At 46.1% G+C, this 23,363-nt stretch overlaps 1 protein-coding gene across 7 annotated transcripts in view; it reads left to right on the top strand.

Annotated features, from left to right (window-relative positions):
* The window catches only part of Ablim1 (actin binding LIM protein 1), a 202,373-nt gene that overhangs the window by 17,319 nt on the left and 161,691 nt on the right, over nucleotides 1-23,363 (top strand). For 2 of the 7 annotated variants that reach the window (XM_034499328.2, XM_076925699.1), the window contains exon 1: nucleotides 5,279-5,544. The exons of 1 other annotated variant lie outside the window; for it this stretch is intronic. In XM_034499328.2, the coding sequence (XP_034355219.1) occupies nucleotides 5,298-5,544 (247 nt within the window). In that variant the 5' untranslated portion in view covers nucleotides 5,279-5,297. Of the gene's footprint in view, nucleotides 1-5,268; nucleotides 5,545-23,363 lie in introns of those variants that run through there. 4 more of the 7 variants (XM_076925708.1, XM_076925681.1, XM_076925691.1 and 1 more) reach the window with 4 other exon arrangements.

The following is a 23,363-nucleotide window of genomic DNA, read 5'->3' as shown; positions in this document are numbered from 1 at the left end:
GGGTAAAGGTTGCAGTATGAAGTGCACTCATCTACAACGGGCCTGATGAAGAGTGACCTGTGCCCAGGGCCTTGATACCCTGATTCTGTGGAAGAGATCTACGGAGAGACTTGTCTAACATTAAGGCTTTGAGCCCTGGGGATGCCCGCATTCTCCCTCTGAACACATCTTGTCCGTGGCTACTCCTTGAAGGCATTCCAAGCCTGCCTCTCAGTGCTATTGAGAATCTTGCCTACGGAGAATATTGTCAGAGAGTAATTTGAGACACTTGATGTCTGTTAAACTAATTATGCTTCCGTCCTCAGAGTACCTCAGTCTTGGATGCCCAGCAGATTTTATGTAGTATCTGAATTATTGATGGAGATGATACAGAAGAGGGGGCTTGGCGGCTCACTCTCTTTTGAGCAGATCTTGGATGAGTGGTATTACGGGAAGAAGGGCAGATGCGTGCAGGGATGGACAAAGCAGAGGAGCCTTGCCCAGATGGAAGCCTATGCCAGTATGCCCAGAAAATCACAGCCTGCTTTGGAGGGATAGGTAAGACCCCCTACGGGCTGTGCTTTGCAAGGAGACCCAGAATACAGATGAGCAAAAGACCAAGATGTATGACTGGCAGGAAGCAGGCACTTGAGGAGAAGATGTTCCAGTGGATCTGATGGCACTTGCTGGGAAGCTCGATGCACCTTTCTCTCTCCAGCCTTCTCACCTTCTTTCGTGTGTGTGTGTGTGTGTGTGTGTGTGTGTGATATTCACCTACTCAATCTGTTATGCAGCAAAGGTCATCCTGATGAGAGCCCCTCGGGGCTCACGGGGCAGGGGGTTCCCAGAGCTCGCCGAGGTCCTTGGCTTGTCTATTTTTACTTGTAAAATCCTCTGGAAGGCAGCTAGCTCCATGGTCCTTGAGGTAGCCGCAGGCTGCCTTCAGCCCATTTCCTTAAAAACCCAGGCTGCAGAGAGAGTCTCATTTGAAGATGAGGATTTGCTTTCTGGAAAAAAAAAATCTCTTAGAAAGAAGCATGTGGATATTCGCAGATGAAAAGAGTCATAACAGCAAGGGAGCCACATGTGGGGGATTGTCGTGTGGCTTGTCCTGTAGGTAACCAGAAGCTGTGTCTGTGGCATCCGTCCCCTGAGCACTGGGCTGACCCAAAGAGCTGGCTCTGAGATGGAGTTCATCCCCTTGGGTACTTGCTGGGTAACTGTGGAGCTACCCCAGTGCACAAGTGCTTGCTCGCTCTCTTGCTCAGGGTCTCTCCAAGCTTTCCCGAAGCTCCTTGGTGAATCCCTGCTGCTGGTTTGTATTTGCAACTTGCTATGGAAGAGCTTATGTAGGTGAGTCGGACCTGCTGCCGGCAGGCAGAGACGTCTGTCTATCTGGTGGGTCACTCAGGCAGCCAGTCCTTGGATATGGGGTAAGCATTTGCAGCCAGTGCTGTAATGAAGGGCACTGCCATGCCTTTATTGTGTTTCTTGTCAACTATATAAACGCTGACAAAGCCACTGCACTGTTGTCGGTTACTGGTGCTGTCACTTGACATGGACTGCTTCAGGGGGCTGCTCAGGACTGCGGCAGGAGCCAGCTTGAGCAGCAGTGGAAGAGCTTGATCCACTGATGCTTCTGTGGGGTCTTCTCCCCAGGCCGTGCTTTCCCAGGCCCGATGTCAGGCAGGTTGAAGATGTGGTGTCTGCTGGGGGCCTACTCTGAATCAGTGAGGAGGTTAGGTTAAAGGCAGAACTTAGTCCACAGCTTTTCTGGTCACCAACTGGCCCCTTATGCTTATATGTGGCTGGGCATCTTTATTTGTGTGTATGTATCTGTCTACATGTATGTGCATGTGGGCCCACAGAGGCCAGAAAAGGCTTTTCGATCGCTGAAGTTAAAGGTGGTTGTAAGCTTTCTCACACCGGAGCTAGGAACTAAACTCAGGTCCTCTGCTAAGGCAGGAAGTTCTCTTAACCACTGAGCCAACTCTCCAGCTCCATGTGCCGCCTTTAAAAGCAATGGATGTCCTCATCTGTCAATCACCCACCTTTGTGATCCACATGGAAGTTACCTCCAACCCTTCTCAAACTTTTGAATGTATCAGACTTCTTCCTTCTAATCTGTAAATCCAAAACTCAAATATTTGCTTTATACGCCATCTTAGAAGACAACCACTTCTGTCATGCTTAGGAAGAGATGAGCCCCAGAGCCTTCCCTGTACCAGGCAGTTATGAGACCACTGAGAGGTACTCCTAACCCAACAACTGTTTCTTGAATTGAATACACGGATCTGTAAGCTTGTCAAAACCTAGGGGTGGCCTGCCTGTTTATTGCTGATATAAATAGCAACTGAGTGTGGAGGAGGGGTTAAGGCCATGGAATTAGCTTCTGTGGGTGACGTTTGATGAATTTAGACCAAGGAGATAGAATGTCTTTGCCAAAAAGTAGTCAAGCTTACTTTGGGCCAAGAAAATACTGAATTTGAATTTTTATATTAAAAAAATTATTTACTTGTCTCTTTCTTTTTCTTCCTTTCTCTCTCTGTCTCTCTCTGTCTCTCTCTGTCTCTCTCTCTCTCTCTCTCTCTCTGAGTGTGTGTGTGTGTGTGTGTGTGTGTGTGTGTGTGCAAGTATCTTCAAATACTAGAAGAGGGTGTTGGATCCCCTAAAGCTGGTGTTATAGTTGTGAGCTGCCTGACATGGGTGACTCAGGTTCTCTAAAAAAGCCACAGAGGCACACACTGCTGTGCTGTCTGCAGCCTCATGGATATGAATTTTAGATATCTTACAGCTGTCCAAATCTCTTCCTGTGTTGTTAGCATGTACCAGAGCCTGCATTGAAGGAGTGGTACCATGTTTGTCCATATAAACACAGATATATTAACAAATAGACCGTGCAGACACTCCTAAACAGTAGCTGCTCAGGTTCCAGTGTACAAGGAACCGAGCTGTCAGAACACACACACATGCACACACACACACAACACATGCACGCATGTGCACATGCACACACACAGGCAAAGGCACAGACATGCATGCGGGCGTGTGCAGACACACACACACAGAGACAAAGACACATACACGCAAACACACACACACACACAAATGCATACACCATGCAAACACACACACACACACAAATGCGTACACCACAGAAAGAACTAGTGGTGAGATGTATCATACCTCACACTGCAGTGTCTACCAGACAGACACTAGAACACATGGTTCTCAACCTTCCTAATGCTGTGACCCTTTAATGCACTCCTTCATGTTGTAGTGACTTCAAGCCATAAAATTATTTTCATGGGTATTTCATAACTGTAATTTTGTTACTGTTATGAATCATAATGTAAATATCCATTTTGTCTGATGGTCCTTTGTGGGGGTCGTGACCCACAAGTTGAGAACCACTGCACTAGACAAACCAAACAGATCCACAATGTGCTCATAGCTGTGTTCTGAACATACTTTGGAAATGCTGGTGGGATTATCTTACACTGCAAATCCCAAGACTCTTCATGGTGCTGAGTAAGAAAGAGAACGCACACAGGCTGTTTCAACAGCCTTGCGAGCTATCCTTAGAGGATGATGTGGCAAGGGATGTGTGCCTATGTGTCTGTGTGTCTGTCTGTGTGTCTGTGGGTGGGGTGAGGTGTGTGGTTACGGGAAAGGTTGCTATAGGGTTTATCCCTGAAACTTCATGGGATTTTTGAAGTTTGGCTCCACCATCTCTGGCCCCACGCCAGGCTAGGAAGCTTCTGCAAGCATCTTGCTCTTCTGATCCCACTGTGGACAGAAAAGGTCCAGCAAATTTGGTGTCTGATTCTTGAATGTTTCTGCTAAGTCCTGCAGTGAGGATCAGGAGGCAGTAAGGGTTTCGCTGCTCGCTCCATCCCACTGGCTTTTGTGGAAGGCCTCCTAGTGTAGAACGCAGAATGGCTACAATTTAGGACTTAGCCACGCCCCTGGAATTGCTACTTTGTATCAAGGAAGTCCCTCATCCTCTCTGATAGCTACCTTCTTTATCTTTAAGGATAGAGCTGGTTTGGCCCTCCATTGCTGATCCTGGTTTGGAGAACTTTTAGAAATTTCTGGGCTCCATTCACAAGCCTCTCATGTGGGGTTCTGAGCAGACACCTTACAATTTGTATGCTTGAAAGTTCTGTAGTCCCAAGAATTTCTGAGAACTGCTGGGCTATATCTTCTCAGACCCTCCTAGGCTTACAGCTCCGTTTTATTTAAAGGGCACAATGTTATTTGTTTTGTTTGTTTGTTTTGTTTTGTTTTAAGACAAGTTTTCTCTGTGTAACAGTCCCGGCTGTCCTGGAACTCACTTTGTAGACCAGGCTGACTTTGAACTCACAGAGATCTGCCTGCCTCTGCGTCTTTGGTGCTGAGACTAAAGGTGTGGGTCACCAGGCCAGGCTTCCATTGTTTTTAATGAAAAGGAAATTCTATAAGAGCCCAACAATAGGAGAAGGAGCATCGATGTTTTCACTCTGACCTCTCACTATTTTGTGGTTGTAGAATGTCACACGTTGTACATAACCCTACAGTGTAGACCCCACAACACTCATCAGCAGGGCTCCTTTTCTATGTCAGAGTCCTAAGTCCAGGAGGGACCAACTGGGGTTGACTCTGTGAAAACACGAAGCTACTACCACACGGCAAAGTTCTCTCCCTCCTGTGCACCTGCATTAGTAGGACACCCACAAAATGACTGGGACTGTTAGACATTTTGGCTACTGAAATGCAGCAGAGTTTGTGACACTAGGGGAAAGAATCCTCTAGAACATGCAAAGGAGACAATTGCATACCATGGACTGGAGTTCCGTCTGTCATTAATTAAAGGCAGGGAGCTTCTGTTGAGCCTCGTCCAGCCTCTTGAGATTCAAAATGCTGGCGATCTTGCAATTATTACCTGAGTCTTTCCCGGGACTCCCTTTGTAGATGGAATGCAGAGTCTCTGAGCTCAGTTAGACCTGCTCTTAGCACTCTCACCAGATAATAATGGAGATTCTAGAAATAGTTGCCAGATAATTCTTTTAGGTTATCACTCTATGTGCAGTATTAATTTTGCTTTCAGATAGGAATTCCTGTCTCAGACTGCAGTCAGGGGTTCCTGGTAATGGCTGTTTTTATACATAATCATCCGGCTGCAGACATGGCTAAGCTCCTGAGGGTAATCTTTTAAATATGTCCTTCTTAATCTTCTTTGCTGGGCGGTGAGCGAAGAGATGACAGGAGCCACTACAGGGAAGCTCTGCTTCCTGGGCTTCTGTGTCCGATCTTGATGTCATGTCCTTTGTGCCGAGATGCCTTCCTTCCTTGGGTTAAGGTGTCTGGGGAAATTGTGCAGCTCTGAGAAAGGCAAAGTTCCCTCACCAGAGAGAGCCAGCCTCAGGGGCTCACACAGAAGGAGACTGGTCATCGAGGACCCGAGTGTCCCTGAGACTCCTCACTCTGCTCATCACAGGCTTGGCACAGTCATGCATCTGTTCTATCTGTATTCTGCTGACTGTGGCCCACCTGAGCTCAGGTTTAGCAGCTGTTATCCATCGGGTAAGTACCTGAATCCCCTTTGACACCGGGCTGTGTTTGTGATTGACATAGGTATTAAAGTACCTCCCCGCCCATTCTTCTGTGCTCTGCACTTCAAAGAAACACTGTCCTTCATGTATAATGAATGGAGCAGAAGTGGGAGACATGGAGGCCCTGGCAGAGAGACAGCCATGTGTTTTACTCTCTGGTTTTATGATCTTTATAACAAATACATTTCTTTTAAAGCATGGCTGGAATAATTATCAGTAATGAGAAATATGATGCCAAAAAGCGCCTCCCTCAGTGCTGTTCTCAAATATGACCAAGAATGGACAGGAAAGAACTGCACAAGACAGCTGATCAACTCCAGCAAGGGATGACCTGTAAAAAGCTCCAGGTCAGATTGTGTTGGTGCCTGGGAAAGGTTTGCCTAGTGGAGTGTTTGAAAAGAAAACGAAGTGTTTTCATATTGAGAGAACACGTTAACACTCTCAGGTGAACCTCATTATAATGTAACTGTTCAATGGCTTGGGAAGGCCATGGAGAGAGCTCAGGCTGGGGAGGGAGTCACTGATGTGTGTGTGTGTGTGTGTGTGTGTGTGTGTACAGTATGTGTGTTTACATGCATGTGGAGGTTAGGGTAGCTTCGGGTACTGGTCAGAGAATCCACCTTGTTTTTTTCCGCATTATCTCTCGTTGCCCTCAAAGAGTAGGTTAGGCTGAGGAGCCAGTGAGCCTGAAGGAACTCTTTCTGCCTCCCCATCTCTGGCATACACATCTCAACACCTAGATTTTTAAGTGAGCTCTGGGAACTGAACCTGGGTCCTGGTGGTTGGATGGCAAGTACTTCATCGAGTGAGCCTGTCACCCAGCCTCACTGACTGATTTTGACAAGGTCTTGTCCTTTGACATTGTAATGGTACCTTTAGTGGCCTGTGCCTACCCAGCTGTTCACTCCCTGTCTAAATCGGCATTTAAATAAGGACAGGACACAGAAGGCTGTGTCCATACTGTTCCATGCTGTCCCTACAGATTCGTGGAGCTGATTCACGTGAGTATTACCTTCCTAATTTCACAGGCAGCCGGAGAAAAGGGCAGGATTACAGGCAGTTTAGATGAGGTGAGGAAATTCATTTGTACCAAGGTCTTTTGTTTTATTGCAATTTTTTAAAATTTGTTTTAACAGCCTGTTTGAGCTGTTACAAATACTGTATAATTTGCCTAAAGTAGGTGATTCAATATGTTTTAGTACGCTTCCTGACACACAACCCATCACCTCAGTGAATTTTTAATGTTTTTATAACCAAATAATAAAATAAAATAACTTGATCTTCTAGCTATTATCTCTCAGCCCAACTTTTCCATCCCTACCCCTAGCCTTCAGGGATCAGCAATCCATTTTCTTTCTCTATAGATTTCCCATCCTGGACATGGCTGCATCTAATGTACGATAATCTTCTGCATTGGCTTCTTTCACTTGGCACAGTATTCGTCCAAGTTTCTACCATTTCTTCGTTCATTATTATGGCTACAACAATATAAGTTATTCCATTGTGCCCCAACCCCAGTTTGTTTGTCCCTCATTAGTTGATGGATATTCAGGTTGTTCAAACCTTTTAAAGCTAGCATGAGTAATATGACTATAAACACTCTTATACAAGTTTGTGGAGATGGTGTGTTTTTCTGCCTTCTTGGGTATACAGGTGGAAGTCCAGGGCCATATAGTAACTCTAAGTTTAATCTTCTGATGAACTAACTTCCAACTCTACAAAGTGCCTGCTTTGTTCTATACCCTCGTCTGCAACGTAAGATGATTCTAATTGTTCTACATCATTGTCTGACGTGTGTGTGTGTGCATGTTTGTGTGTATATGGAGGCCAAAGGTCAGTCCATAGTGTCTATCCATAGGAGATGTCCAGTTTGTTTTTGAGACAAGGTCTCTCACTGGGGCCTGGGCCTCAATGACTAGGCTCTGCTGGCTGCAGCAAGCCCCAGGGCTCTGCCTTTTTCCATCTCCCCAACACGGGGATTGCAGGCATATGCTACTACACCTGTGTGTTTTTATGTTGACTGTTGGAGATTGAACTCAGGTCCTGTGCTTGTACAGCAAGCCCGTTACCAACTAAGCCTTCTCCCTAAGCCTTGTTATCTGACATTTAAGAGATAGATGCTTTATCAAGAATGAAGTGCTATCTCATTGTGGCTGCTCTAAGCTTTGACTGTGGCAGAGATAGACCTATAAAGAAGAGTAGCATTAAGGTAGGACAAGATACAGGAGCTGGTGGTCACGGCCTCTAACTCTCCAATGTTCTTTACCTCACTCCTCTGGGGTCATCTCTTTTAAGAGAGCAAGGAAGAGAGATGGGAGAAACCATGGCTCCCAACCCCAATTCCTTTTCACGTTACACACTGGACCTGGCTCTTGCAGTAGGCACTGCCCTCAGATATTGGTTCTTCATTTGGTATTTGCCAAACTCTATTTTTTGAGAACCCCAAAAGCCTTATTCTGCAACAAGGCTGAAAACGGAACCCAGATTTCTGCTGGAGTTCATAACTCATAGTCAATGCCTTGTTGGCTTCTGCTGAAAGATGTCTAAGCTGGATGCTTTGGGGATATCCAGCTGGTACTCTTGAAAGAGATAAAATCGGTCAGGCAGGGGACGTGAGGTGATAACACAGTCTCAAGGAGCCCTGGTTACAGAGAGGACGAGCCCAAGCTGCCCTCAAGTGTTCACATCCAAGTGGAGACTGATGAGAGCATTGAGACAGCACAATGCCGTGACTGAGTTGTGACATCCCGGAACGTGAGTGCAAGCTCTTCTTCTTCGCCTTAACTGTGTTACTTCGAGAAGTTAATCTAAGTCAGAGTTTCCCTGTGAGTAAGGTTTGTAAACGAATGTCATCTGGTGTGGCAGTCTCATATATAGGGCCCTGGGCAAATATTTTTGTGGGTTCCCTGTCTATATAAGCAAGTTGAGTCACCTCAAAAGGTCTGTCAGTAGCATGTGAGAAAGACAAAGCCCACTAGCCTGGGGTGTGGCTGCTTACCAAGCTTCTTTTCTGGGATAAAGGGATCCCAGGTTCTGTTCTGAAACTCTATGGGCAGAATTCCTGGATGCCATTTCTCAGCATGTCTGGTCAGCTATGCAGAACACAAGAGAGGTCTTACCAGTGTCAGAGAGAGTACGGGAGGCTGGGATCCACCCAGAGGCACTATTGGCCCCAGCTGGTCCTGGAACCAGAGGGAGAGTTAGATACATTGGGCAGCATCAGAACAGGGCTAAGGACAGTGTTGTCTATGAAGATTAAATCAGAATGTGCATGTCAAACTGTTTGGCCATTGGCCATATAGACACATCCAGTAAATTTTGGCTACAATAACAATAATAGTTTTATTTTAGAATTTTTTTTGAATCTGGACTAGTGGAATGAGCCCTGTAATTCCAGTGCTTAGGAGGCAGAAGGAGGGGGATTGTGAGTCTGAAGCCAGCTTTGGCCACATAGTGAGTTCAAGGCTAGCCTGAGCTACATATGAGACTTGGTCTCAAAACAAAATGCAAAGCAAAAATTATTTTCATGCTGCCTTCTATGGCTTGGGAAGCAACAGAAGCGGAAGCCTGGCATTCGTGTTGCTGGGCCTGGCACTGTGAGTGAATCACAGGAAGTGGGGTTCCCAGGAAGCCACTGTGTGCTTGGAGCATCCTGTTAGGGACAGGTGCTCAGAGGAGGCACGCCCTGCAGCACTCTGGTGAGTTCCTGTGCTAGTGAAGCCCAGAGTGCTCAGGAGCAGGTTCCTGGCAGGGGACACGGGGACATTTGGTAAAGTCCTCCTGAAGCTGCCAGAAACGACGCAAGACGCAATGTGGCAGCTTCCTGTTGCTGTCTGGTGTTCAGCCCCTGCTCGAGCGATGCAGGGCTCCGTGCTTCTCACGGTGTCCCCACGTGTATCTGACCAGTTCTCTCCTCTGTGCTCAAAACAACCCTCGGAAGCTGGTGGGGAAAGCGTTTCCTTATTTAAGAACGGGAAAGGAGTACGTAGGTAAGCTAGGACCCGAGGACAGAATAATTACGCAGTAAACAAAGCTCCTGCCCCTGGCTCTCTAACTCCTCTCAGACTGTGGAGCCCTGTGCTGAGGGACCATCTGTCATTCTCTGGGAGCCTACAGAGAGGTTATACTCAGTGTCGCTGTAACTGTTGGGTTTTTAGTTTTCTATGCTTACTATTTACAGTAAGTTCACAAACCCAATACTACTTTAAAAAATATTTTTATTTATGCTTTGAGAATTCCACACATGTATATGGTTGTATAATGATCATGCCCACCCCTCATTTCTCCCTCCCACTCCTCCCAGGCCTCCCAACAGGTCCCCCTTCCACATTTATATTCTTTTTCGATATCCCACTGTGTTCGGTTAGTTCTCACTGTGTGCGCATGGCTTTAGGGGCAAACACTGGAGCAAGGGCAACCTACTAGTTGTCAGGTCTACAAAGAAAAACTCTACCTCTCTAGCTGCAGCCAACTGTTCCCCAGCTAGGGGTGAGGCCTGGAGAGCCACTCCCCATCCATGCTGGGGTTTGGACTGGCTTAATCTTACAGCAGGAATACCTCTCACACCCATTTGACAGATGGGGAAATAGAGTCACACCAACACTGAGTGCAAGAGTCAGGTCTGGACCCTGGCTCCAACTGACAGATATCTAAGTCCACACTCTTTGTCGTGGTGTCACGCTGCGTCTGGCCTCACAGTATACTGTGCAAACAGGTTATTCTCCAGGTCTGCTGGCAATTGGAATACCTGAGGTTTGTAAATAACTCATGAAATAGTTGTTTATGCCAGAAAAAAAATCAAGGCATTCTTTGGGATTTTTTTTTTCCTCATGCTGCTATAGGCAATTAGAGTATGTTTTATATCTGACTTTTCTCTATCCTTGTGGGCTCTGGGCACTGGTATAAAGGAATAGTTTATTTAGGCCAGTTATCTTCTTGACAAGCAAACAGGCAATGCTTGGTGCTGCTATCCAAAGTCCTAAAGACACTAGGAGAGGGTTCAGGCATCGTCATCAGTTGGGTACAAATCTCTAAGGAGAAGGAGATGGGAAACAGCAGAGCCTTGGTCATCTTCTCCTCCTTCTCAAGGCCACTGAGATAGGAAGGAAGACTCTCTCCTGCTGGGAGCCAGTGCTGGGCTCATCTCACTATGCTTAGCACCCCCAGGGGTGTCTTCTCCCAGTGCTCAGATACCACATAACTGGGAGAACCTCGAGTGTGTGTGTGTGTGTGTGCATTTGTATGCGCATGTGTATGTTCATGTGTATTGTGTGTGCATGTATGTGTGTATTCATATGCGTGTGCATGTGTGTGCATATGTGTGTGTGTATGTGTACATCTGTGTGCACATATGTACATGCATGCACATGTATGCTTGTATGTGTGTGAACATGTATATGTGTGTGTGTTTCTAAAAGCAATGCCAAGCTGTTTTCAAAGTTACCATAACATGCAATGTTGAGATTCTTTAATTTCATGTCCTTTTTGCCCTGTTCAGCATTGCCGATCTACAACCACAATTAGGGATGTCACGGGACCCTGGGGAAGTCTTGAGTATTGTGGAATAAAGGTCAAAGAAGCATCTTCCTAGTGATGAGAGGCTGCACTGGAAAGAGAATTTACATCCTTGCAGCTTTAGACTCAAGTGTGAAAAGTGTCCCTTATATCTTATATCCCTGGACATATTTTCAGGGGAGGCTGTGAAGATATGTCCCGGGAGATTGGAATATGGGGGTTTCTTTTCCCTCCTACTGAGCCCCTCATTCCTGACTGGTGCCTCTTCTGACCCACAAAGTAGCGACAGCACCTGCTGCTCGATGCAGGGGTCACTGTGTGACCTCTGCCCCTCCCTGCACTGGTTGATAGGAACACATTGTGTGATGAGGTGATTCCTTCACGAGAACAGTCTTGTTCTAACTTTTATTCTGCTCAGGATGGAGGTGACAAGTATAGCACCTATGTTTCTTTCCTTCCTTCTTTCTCTTTATTCTGAATAGTTGGGACTGAATTTAGGGACTTACACAAGCTCTGCACCACTGAGCTGTCTTCCTGTCCAGCTCTCACTAAGTCTCCGGGGCTGGCCTTGAATTCACACTGTAATGTAGGCTGCCTTTGAACATGCGACCTTCTTGCCTCAGCCTCCCCGGTAGCTGTGATTACTGGTCCGCATCACCAGGCCCAGCTACAGCCAGATTTTTTTTAAGTCTTTGAAGAAAATGAGATGAGGGAGATAGGGGAATTCAGCCCTGCTGGACATCTTGGACAGTTCGCTCTCCCCTTTGATTTGTAGTTACTAACCCTCTGCCTCTGCCCCCCGCCAAGGCTCAGCTCTCATGTCGCTGGAACTGAATCTCAACCATGGACTGTCGAGCAGAGTCCTTCTGCCCCACCTGGCATTAACCCCGAACACCTGCAGCAGTCCCTTATGGGGATCTGAAGGGTCCTGACACAGTGGACATCCTCCTGCGCCTGCTCTCCCAGATGCCCACCCCGGTCCCCTTCCCTGATCTTCCTGTAACCAGCAAGACTCAGGTGCTTAAACTTCTTCCCCTCTGAAGAGAGCTGTTCACGTTTTCCCCTTATGCTGCCCTCTGCTTCTCTAGCATCCTGTGAGTATTTCTGTTGGAGTGACCTGTGCGTGACCTCTCTCTTCAGTTACTCCTGAGCCTATGGAGGCAGCCATGTTTGTATTTTTAGCACATTATACTCTCTGGTATCCCAAATGATGTGCAAGTGTGTGGACAGATGAATGAATACATGCTCACAGAAACAGGAGAGATGTTTCCTTCGCTGCCTTGCTGCTGAAGCCTGGAGAAGTGGCCCAGTGGCTTCAGAGGTGAAGCTGTAGGTTAGCTGCAAAGTCATCCGACTTTGTGTGGTGCAGGTGTGTGTGGTGCAGGTATGTGTGGTGCAGGTGTGTGTGGTGCAGGTATGTGTGGTGCAGGTGTGTGTGGTACAGGTGTGTATGGTGCAGGTGTGTGGTGCAGGTGTGTGGTGCAGGTGTGTGTGGTGCAGGTATGTGTGATGCAGGTGTGTGGTGCAGGTGTGTGTGGTGCAGGTGTGTGGTACAGGTATGTGTGGTGCAGATGTGTGTGCTGCAGGTGTGTGTGCTGCAGGTGTGTGCAGTGCAGGTGTATGTGATGCAGGTGTGTGGTTCAGGTGTGTGTGGTGCAGGTGTGTGTGGTGCAGGTGTGTGTGGTACAGGTGTGTGATGCAGGTGTGTGTGATGCAGGTGTGTGGTACAGGTATATGTGGTTCAAGTGTGTGTGGTGCAAGTATGTGGTACAGGTGTGTGTGGTGCAAGTGTGTGGTGCAGGTGTGTGTGGTGCAGGTGTGTGGTACAGGTGTGTATGGTGCAGGTGTATGGTGCAGGTGTGTGATGCAGGTGTGTGTGATGCAGGTGTGTGTGGTGCAGGTGTTTGGTGCAGGTGTATATGGTGCAAGTGTGTGGTACAGGTGTGTATGGTACAGATGTGTGGTGCAGGTGTGTGTGGTGCAAGTGTGTGGTACAGGTGTGTGTGGTGAAGGTGTATGGTGCAGGTGTGTGGTGCAGGTGTGTGTGATGCAGGTGTGTGTGGTGCAGGTGTGTGGTACAGGTGTGTGTGGTGCAGGTGTATGGCGCAGGTGTGTGGGTGCAGGTGTGTGGGTACAGGTGTGTGGTGCAGGTGTGTGGTGCAGGTGTGTGTGATGCAGGTGTGTGTGATGCAGGTGTGTGTGGTCCAGGTGTGTGTGGTGCAGGTATGTGGTTCAGAAACATCACTTACTCTTTCTGAGCCTCACTATCATCATGTGCAAATGTGATGAAAACCATCCCATTGCAAATAGATCATGACCCCCTAAAAGAACAGATAAAAAGATTTCTACATTCAGTGGGACCTTAAAAATATTTCCTCCTTTTCTCCCCCTACATCCAATAAATGAGAGGATAAGTAGTTACCTAGGTAACTGATGTAGTTATTTTCCAAAGGAAAGAATACCAGAGAGGCCAGGGAAAGAAAAACGGGACTTGACATTTGAACTGGAAATTAGATAAAATTAACCCAGAACGTGAGCAAAAGAAAGCTATCCTGGTGAAGTGAACAACGATAGAAAAGCCAAAGACGCCAGGTATACCACCACCTGCTTCGACATGCCTCGCTTTTATTTATTTTTGATTTATTGATAATTGTTTTCTGCTTCTTTTCTTTATTTTCAGGCCTGGAAATGTAGGCAAGTTACTGTATCACTGATTTGGATGGATGATATGCATGTGTGTTTTAGTTATGTGTCCTTAAAGATCTTGGGGCTGGAGATTCATAAGACTGGAATCACACAGGTGACCTTTGTGTCAGACTGCTTCCAACCAGAAAGTGGTTCTCAATCTTCCTAATGCCACGACCTTTTAACATAGTTCCTCATGTTGTGCTGACCCCAACCATAAAGTTTTTTTTATTGCTACTTCATAACTGTAATCTTGTTACTGTTATGAATCATAACATAAAAATACCTGTGTTTTCCAATGGTCTTAGGTGACTTCTGCAAAAGGGTAGTTTGATCCCACAGCGGTCATGACCCACAGGTTAAGAACCACTGGACTAGACAGTGTTTTCAAAGTTCATTGATGTTGAAGTATGCCACGACTCCATTCTCTCTTCATGGATGAGTGATACCGCATGTCCTATATGACCCCATTCTGTCTTCATGGATGAGTCAGACTCATCCATGCACTGCACGAACATACCACATTCTATAGAGTTATCTGCGTCGACTCTGCTTTTGGGCTGTTATAACTTGGACTTCTATGGACACTGTGTGTAAGATATTTCTCGGCCATATGCTTCCTGTTCTCTTGAGGATTTATCTAGCAGTGGAATTGCTGGGGCATATGACAATTCTAAACAGAGCTTTTGAGAACCTTATAGAGTATTTTCCACAGTAGCTACGTTATCTTGATAAGTGATATCTTTCCTCTTGAAGGCAGTTCGTGCTACTACAACGTACTTGGCTGTAACAGGCTATTCGAAGGAAGCCGATGTTTTCCTCTGTGGCATCTTTTAGCTGGTTTCTCGACTTGCTCTGCAAATGCCCTCTGGTAGTTCTTAAGATTCCTTTGCTTGCTCTTTAGAAGTCTTTAGTCACCCAGTTTGATAGCTATAGATGGCAATTGAAAATATAAGATGATTCTAACTCACAGTATCCAGAAAAACAAACAAACATCAAGCCCAGTCGTGTTTGCATGCAGCCTGTGTGAAGGAGCGGACTTCTCATGATATAGCATGAGACCCATAAAGGAAGAAAGTTCTTGAGAGAAAGGTCAAATTACTGGGCCTACCTCCAACACCCAGCCTTTTCCCTCTGTCCGTCCTGACCCAGATAGAGTATAAGGTCATTTTTTTTAATATCACTGGAATGTTCTGGGGAATTCTCAGTTCTCTCCCATATCGGTCTATTCCTTGAAGTGCTAACGGGATTCTAGTGCATAGCTGGATGTGTTCATCTTATCCATCTGACAGGCTGACTTGTCCTTAAAGGGGACCGACAATCTCTGCAATCACTTGGTAAGCATCCATCAACACCGCAGGGACAGTGGATACTGGATAAGTAGCTGCCTGGTTATCAAGGTCACGACTTAGTCCTGTGTCATCCTCAATGGAACTGTGGTGTGATGTTAATGTGTTTAGTAATACTTCAGCTGAACTTAACAGACCACAGTTAACCTGGCCAGTTTTAATAAGGAGTTTAACAAGGACCTGAGCAACTGTGTTTAACACATTTTTCATTAAATCCCTTATCAAAGGCCCCCAACAAACAAACAAACAAACAAACAAAACATCAGGCGTCATCCAGTTTAATTTCTCCAGGTATAGGCTGTTGGCGAGAGATGCCAAGTCCAACTAGTGTTCCGTGCTCTTCTGTGGCTGGAAACAATCGCCTAACACTTGAAGCCCTTCCTAATCTCCTCTAAGGCAAACATTCCTTCTGCGAACCTGCCGAGACATGTTCTCAGTGTCTCGGGTTCAAATCTCTCTCTACATCGCTTTAAAAATGTGTTAGGAACGTTGCTGTTTGCACCATGAGAACATAAGCTCAGAGAGGGCTCAGTTTCTGTCTCTTTGATTTACAGACAATTTCCAGCCTCTTGGAGGAAATGCTTTGTGCTGTAAACTCACAAGATATAGTGTTTACTGGCATAGTTAATGCGTCAACAGTCATTTCTTTCAGAGTTTTATCCAAATGGCTTTCCATCGCAGGATTTGTGGCCCAGCACTGCCTTTGTCCGTTAGTTGGTTTCTTTCTTTCTGTGCAGTAATTTATATCCAGTAAAGGTTCTCAGAGCTCTTGTATTTTATTCAAGAAAGACAAAAATGGGTTTTTCAAATCTCAATCCAGGAAAATAATTTACTTCAAAAACATTTCTCTTTCTGTCCGATTTTTCCCTCCTAACTTCAATAGATCAAACACATAAGCAAAGTGTTTTCTGTCTTCCTGGGGTTTGCAGGAACGAAGGGAAGGAAATGGCCTTACAGGGCAGCTCTTCCAGAAATACAGTGACGTGGCGCATGACAGAGAACACTAGCAATCACTGGTTAATCTTCAGCAACACGAAGCCATTTAAGCATTTAAAAGAGAGTTCCTATACATGTAAGCACTTGGAATCTCGCGGCTAAATGATATAGCTACATGATTTAGCCATGGCTCATGGCTAAAACTTGGTGTCATGAGTCCTAGTCTCTCCCTAACATGTGACCACATCCTGCGAAGACACTTGGGGGCATATTTATTTATCAAGACACTGCTAGTTCTGACCCCAATTATCCCAGCTAGTCCAAGTATGTTCATTTACATATATTAAGGAGGTGGCTCTTAAGTCCAGTATGCATGCTTATAAATTGCCCTGTGTTTGCACAATAAAATGACCCAATAAATCATTGATTTGCTTAAGAAAAAAACAGGTTCTGTTTGGTGAACATATTTGGTCTCTTCAGGGTATTGTCCCATTGATCTATATGTAATATGTATAATTATACACGATCCAACCCAGGGGCTCCTTGAAAGTGATCAGTGGGGCAACATGAGATTTTTCTTTTTCTTTCTTTTTTTTTTTTTTGGCATAAAAATACAGATAACTTAGATTGCCTTTTCTTCTAGGTGGCTCTAGACAAGCAGTCTGTGAGAATGTCCCACCTCTCTTCTTTCCACCGGGCTTTCTTTAACACCCACCCCTCAGAACCTTACATACTGGGCCCTGTGATGCTTGTCCTGATCAAACCTAATTTAATGTTTAATGTAGATCCCCAAAGCCGACCAGGGTGTATGTGTGTGTGTGTGTGTGTGTGTGTGTGTGTGTGTGTGTGTGCATGCACTCGCATGCATGTGTGTGGGTATACTTGAGGTCTACCATTGCCCTTATGTCTGAAAGGCTTTGGCTGAGGGTAAGGTAAGCTCTTCCCTTCTGTCAGGGCTTTCAGTGCAGGCCCTTTGTCCTTCACACGCTGGCCCTGTTAGGAATCTAAAGTTAGCAAATGCTTCTCTCTGTGTTGGTGGCAAGGTTTTTGCTTTTTTGGTTACTTGTTTATTTTTCTCCCCTGACTGAATATCTGGAGAATAATAACACCTCTGAAGTCCAAAGCTTAGTTTTAGACCTGGACTAATTTACTATATAAAATTTTGTTAAAATATCACATGTCTACCATTTAATTTGCAAATTCAGATCTGTGTTTGCTCAGACGTGCTGTATCTAACCTGCTCCTTGGCTTGTTTTGTTTTGTTTGTCCTTGTGGGGTAGGTTTTAAGTTTTATCTTACATTTTATTGGTTTCTCACAGTGTTTTGGAGTCTCTCTCCTGAAATTGTCTCAGACTTTTCTATCCTCAGAATTTGATATCTTATTGGCATCTCTGTTGTTCATTTCTTAATGTTGAAGCTCTCTTGGTCCTTAGAATTCAGTTTTTAGCTTCTACAGTCACTTCCTTCCTCTCATTATTTTGTTCCGTGCCATCTTCTCAGCCTGGAGATTTTATTCATTTGTTTGTTTGTTTATTTTGTGCCCTATTTCAGTTCCCTGCATCTTGTGTTCCTCCTCCCCTCTCCCCTCTCCCCTCTCCCCTCTCCCCTCTCCCCTCTCCCCTCTCCCCTCTCCCCTCTCCCCTCTCCCCTCTCCCCTCTCCCCTCTCCCCTCTCCCCTCTCCTCCCCTCTCCCCTCTCCTCCCCTCTCCCCTCTCTCCCCCCCACCCCCCCCCCCGTCTCCCCTCTCCCCTCTCCCCTCTCCCCCTCTCCCCTCTTCCCCCTCTCCCCTCCCCCCTCTCCTCTTCCTTCTGGTCACTGCAGCCAGATCCTGGGCTCTGTGCTCAGAATCTTCAGTGGCTTCACAGCTCAACAGGAAAAGGCAAGGGAGCAACAGCCCTTCCACCTACACACACACACACACTCACACACACCACACTCACACACACATACACACACAGCACACATGTGCACACACTCACACACACATGCACACACTCACACACATACACACACGCATGCACGCATGTACACACATGCACACATACAGACACGCACACACACACACTTACACACATACACACACTCACGCATGTACACACATACACACATGCATGCACATACACACAATCTTACATACATACACTCACGCATGCACACACACATACACACATGCATGCACACACATACACTCATGCATGCACATATACACTCACATATGCATGCACACACACACACACACTCACGCATGCACACACACTGAGACCAGCTTCCCTATGCTTTGACTTTCCACGAAAGCTCTTACCCCGGGGTATTTGATCCCACTCTGTATGGGGTATCTGTGTTCATACATACCCATGTGGCTGATTCTTTTCTCCCCACACACTTATTCGAGTAGCAATTTGTCGGTTTGCCCTCCAAATTTCCTCTCCCCAACACTATCTCCCAGCCGTTCCTAAAGTACTTGCTACCAAGAGGCACATACATAGAAGTCACTCACAGGTCTCATTTTCCACCCCCACCCATTGTCCACTTTTGCGTCAGGTGCTCCTGACTCACTGTGAAGCCGAAAGCTTCAGTGCCACCATTTTCAAAGTCACTTACCGGGGACTTACCCGGGAAGACAGTATGGGTGAAAAGGAGGCAACAGGGTTCCTCTCGTCTTCTTACTACATTCAAGAGAAAGGATTTGACTGGAGTGTGTGCTCAACCATGGAGAGGACACACCTTGTTCTCATTTTCTGTACTCTTGAATTCTCATGTACCAAGATGCCTTGACTTCTGTACTCATGGGCCATGGCAGACAGGCCATGATAACGGGGCAGCAGGGATGAGGCACACATACCATGCACGTCTCCCCTGGTGGCACATGTGCTCCATTGTCCCTTTGAACTTCACTTACAAGGTGTAAGTTGAAAGACTATGTGTATCATTACAGATGTCACTGTGACCCCCCACCTCGAACAGGTCGAATACCCAGGAAGCTGGCCCTGTCCTCACTGTGACCTCGCCATTGGAATGTGTTGCTACCATTCACAGATGTGATTGCTGAATCCTACAGAGGGAAAACAATGTGCCCAAGGCCACTGAGCATGGAATACATGAAAGTCAAGCCCAGCTTGTGTCTGAGGAGGCTTCCTGTGTAGCCAGTCTAGCTTAGTAACACTGCTGCTAGTCAGAGGCCAGGCAGGAGGGTGGGGCCATTTCTGTGCAATTGTGTCACCAATCCTGGACAAGTATGCTCTGTGACTTTAGTCTTCATGGATGCCTCCTTAGTCATACAAGTTGCAGATTTTCACAGCGTGGTGTGTGGGCAGCACAGTCCCTTCTAAAACTGTCCCTCCTGTGGTCACAAAGGGAGTGATGGCTCTTCATCTTTCTCATTTGACTTGTCCCTCGGGTGTTGACTGAAATGTCCCAGGAGAATGAGAAAAAGCATGTTTTCTGAGAAGTGCTCAGGGCACTGGAGTAACCAGAGAGGCCAAGCAAGGGCGAGGGTGGGAAATGCAGGGTGTTTGTATCTTGCAAAATTCTGTTTGCTGAGATATGGCTCAGCGGTTAAGAGCACTGACTGCTCTTCCAGAGGTCCTGAGTTCAATTCCCAGCAACCAAATTCGTGGCTCACAACCATCTGTAATGGGATCAATGCCCTCTTCTGGTGTGTCTGAAGACAGCTACAGTGTACTCATATAAATAAAGCAAATAAATCTTTTAAAAAAAAAAATCCATAACCAACAAAAGACTTTTAACTCTTCTTGTAAACCCCAAAACACAACTTCCTGAGAATTAGAGCTAATGATTAAACAACATAATCAAAGACATGTGAGTCTGGATACCAACTTCTGTTGCTCATTGAGGCTGTACCCGGAAGAACAAGGTCATGACACCCTTGCCTTAAAGCTCCCAACACATAAAATCTGACATCAGACAGAGCATAAGTTATCAGGAGAGAGACTACTTAACATATACAAGGGAAAGATGTAGTAGCATCTCCGTTGTTTCAGGTCCCCTGTAACACTACCAAAGAAGCTAACAAGCATGTGGGCGTTGGGGTTGGGCAGGGGGTCACATGAGGTTGTGACTTGCCTGTCTTGTGACTTGGACATGTGTGCTTACCTGTCTCTCTGTGGGCAGTGCGTATATGTGTTTGGATACTTGCATGGAGTGTTTTGCCCCTATATGTGTAGTGTGTGTGTGTGTGTGTGTGTATGTGTGTGTGTGTAAATGTGTGTGTGCACTTGAGCTAATGCGTGTGTGCCAGTATGTGTGTACATACCTCAGTGAATATATGTGTGGTGTGTGCACAAAAGCACTTAGGTGGATGTGTCTTCGTATTTCTCTGTGTGTGCTTGCTCTGTGTGTGTTTGTGTGTGTGTATGTGTGGGTGTATACTTGAGTAGATATATAGATGCCAATTTGTGTTTATATATGTGTATGTGTGTGCATGTGTTCACTTGCATGAACATATGTTCATACCTCTGTGATTATATGTGTGACTATGTGTGTTCATGTGTGCACAAGCATTTTCATAGATTTGTGTTTGTGTGTCTCAAGTGTGTGTGTGTGTGTGTGTGTGTGTATGTATTGGTATGATGTGTAGTCTGGGAATAAGAAGGAGGAACTATCACAACCTCCATAGAATGGAAGACACAGATACCCAAAGGCAGAGTCTGTGACTTTGAACTTGGACCAACCTGACTCTTAGCTCATACACAGTGTCCTAACCTGTACTGCATCCATTTGTGATGAGGACCATGTGAAGTGGTGACAGGAAGCAGGCTGGAGTGGTGGCTGATGCATGGTTGGCATCCTGTAATCTGTGACAAAGGTTAAGTGAGGGAAGCACGAGGAGACTTTACAAAGTGACTTTGTGTGTACGTCCCCTGTAGCTTGCTTTCTCTTCAAGGTCAGTGTCCATTTGGATCTTGGCAAGTACTTTCAAGCAATTGTTAAAATTATTTTTCCTTAAGATAATGAATTTCCTTTTAAAGTTAAAAGTAAATTAACAGCTAGATTTTTTTAGTCTTTTTTTTTTTAACGAATATTTACTTAGAATTCAGATGTTTTATATGGTAGGCTGTCAACAGCTGTACTTGGGTCTGAAATGTATCTGAGGCTCCCATGTTCAAGGTTCCAGGTTGGTGCTAAAGGGGCAGAAATGGCAAAAGTGGAGCCCAGAGGGAGGTCTTTTGATCATGGAGACCCTGCCTCTTCTCTGAGTTCACAGCCCTGAGACGTCATGCATTCCCCACCACAGGTCTGAGAGCGATGGAGCCTACTGCCTGTGGACTAAAACCTGCTCATTGTAAACCTTATTTCTCACAAGGGAAATACTTTCAGGTATTTATTACATCAAGGGACCATTGACTAAAGCACTTAGTTTTCATCGAATGTTGCATTCCAACATCATGTCATTATCGCCTGCCTACAGAAGCTATAATGTGTGAACTCCTTCCCGAGAGAGCTCATAATCTTTTGCAAAAAATAAACACTAGAGTCGATGTGTCAGAGTACAGTCGGAGTCTTGGTGGCAGTAACTACTGGAGGGTGGGGACCTTTCCCATGAAGGCACTGCACCCCTGCCTGACAAAGCGGTCACTCTCTGTAGCTGAAATCCTGAATGCATACCTGGAAGACATGAGAGAAAATGGGAAAGCTGATAGTAGCCTGCATCTCACGAGGCTTTTGTGAAGTCAGTCAGGGCTGTTTCGGTATGTGTGAATGTCTCACGTACCTGAAATTAGGCTGAAGTCTGTGAGACTATCAGAAAAGAGTCTCAGACTCCAGGAATAGATTGCGGAAACATGACATTTTGTTGACTCTGCCACTGGTATCCTCAGTGGAGTGTTTATAGTGACCTTTATATAAACTGCAGCAACTGTTTGGCATTTTCTTGAGCCATATCCGCTTAGATCCAAACTCAGACCTGGCTCTTGAGGACCACAGGGAACCCCTGGAAGCAAGTGTCAGAATCCTTCTCCTTTAAGGACTTGCGGATCAGGGCTTGGCTAGGCATTGAGCGGGTGAGACCATTTGAGAAAAATCCTAAGAGTTGTCTGCTGTGTACTCTAGAGTTAATAGAACCCAAGGATCTAGACGGGGAGGAATCTGTCTCAGACTGCAGGGGCATTTGTAATTGCTCGCTGCTGTCAGTCATTGTCCTAGGTTGTGGTAACTGTCGCACATATCATTATTTTGACCAGTGGAGAGTGGAGAGATTATCTTTCAGATGTGGTGCCACAGCCTGCATAGCAGTTTGCAGATTTTATGCCATCTTCCCATTTTGTGAGCTAGCTGGCTGAGCTCGGGGCCATCGGTCACCAAGGGAGATGACGCAGCTCAGGCCTCATCCCTGTGGAGCCTGAGTCATCGGGCTTCAGCAGTGAAGGCCGGGTGTCTGCATGTCTGTCCTGAGGGATCTGCAGAGCACACTTGGGGGTGGAAGTAAGTGATCAATCCTCATGCCTTCGTGCCTCCAAGCATATAGCTTCATGAACATGAAGCCATTACTCCAGAACTGTAAGACTCTCGGATGAACTGTGCCTTTAAAGCATCCTGCATGTGTGTTGTGTAAAGTGACCCTTCCACCCCTATTATCAGACAGATTTTAAATAAACTAACAAACCCAGACATTTCCTGGACATCTAGTCCGTATCAGACAGTCTGCTAAACATGGGAAATACGTTGAACACAACAGTATTGGAAACAGGTCACAGGGGGATTTGAGATGCCGCCAAAGACCTTAGGGCCCAGTTTCAGAATTAAGAAGTAACTTAGACTTGAGATTCTAGCCACGTTAGCTCCAAAGCTCAGCCTCTGCGTAGCATGGCATGCAGTGCTGTCAGCCCCTCTGTGATCTCCCACCCACCTAAGCTTGTGCTTCCTCTGCCGCCCACAAGACTACAAGCAGTTGGCTACTTGATACCCTCTGTCCTGTGACCTCTGCTGGGAAAGGTTATTTGTGTTCCACCCTTCCCAGCCAGCCTGTGTTCACCTCCTATCCTGACATCCCAGCTGAAGCTCAGAACTGTCTGTGTCTAATGTGCCTTCCTAGTCACAACAGGGGGATCTGTGCATCTTCGTTCTGTGCTGTCTGCGTGATGCTTGACACAAGCCAATGTCCTGCTAGCATCTGAAGTGGGGTTGGCAGATGTAAGCATAAAGTAGAGAGAAAATAAGAGACTTGTTCTTTGATGTGTGTGTGTGTGTGTGTGTGTGTGTGTGTGTGTGTGTGTGTGTGTGTGTTTCCTACTGGATTCTACCAGAGAGAATGTCAAGGGGTGTAGAGATGTTGTTACCTGTACACCTT

This window comes from Arvicanthis niloticus, chromosome 1, assembly GCF_011762505.2.
Source record: "Arvicanthis niloticus isolate mArvNil1 chromosome 1, mArvNil1.pat.X, whole genome shotgun sequence".
Classification (NCBI taxonomy): Eukaryota; Metazoa; Chordata; class Mammalia; order Rodentia; family Muridae; genus Arvicanthis; species Arvicanthis niloticus.
This window is presented reverse-complemented; position numbering and strand designations above follow the sequence as displayed.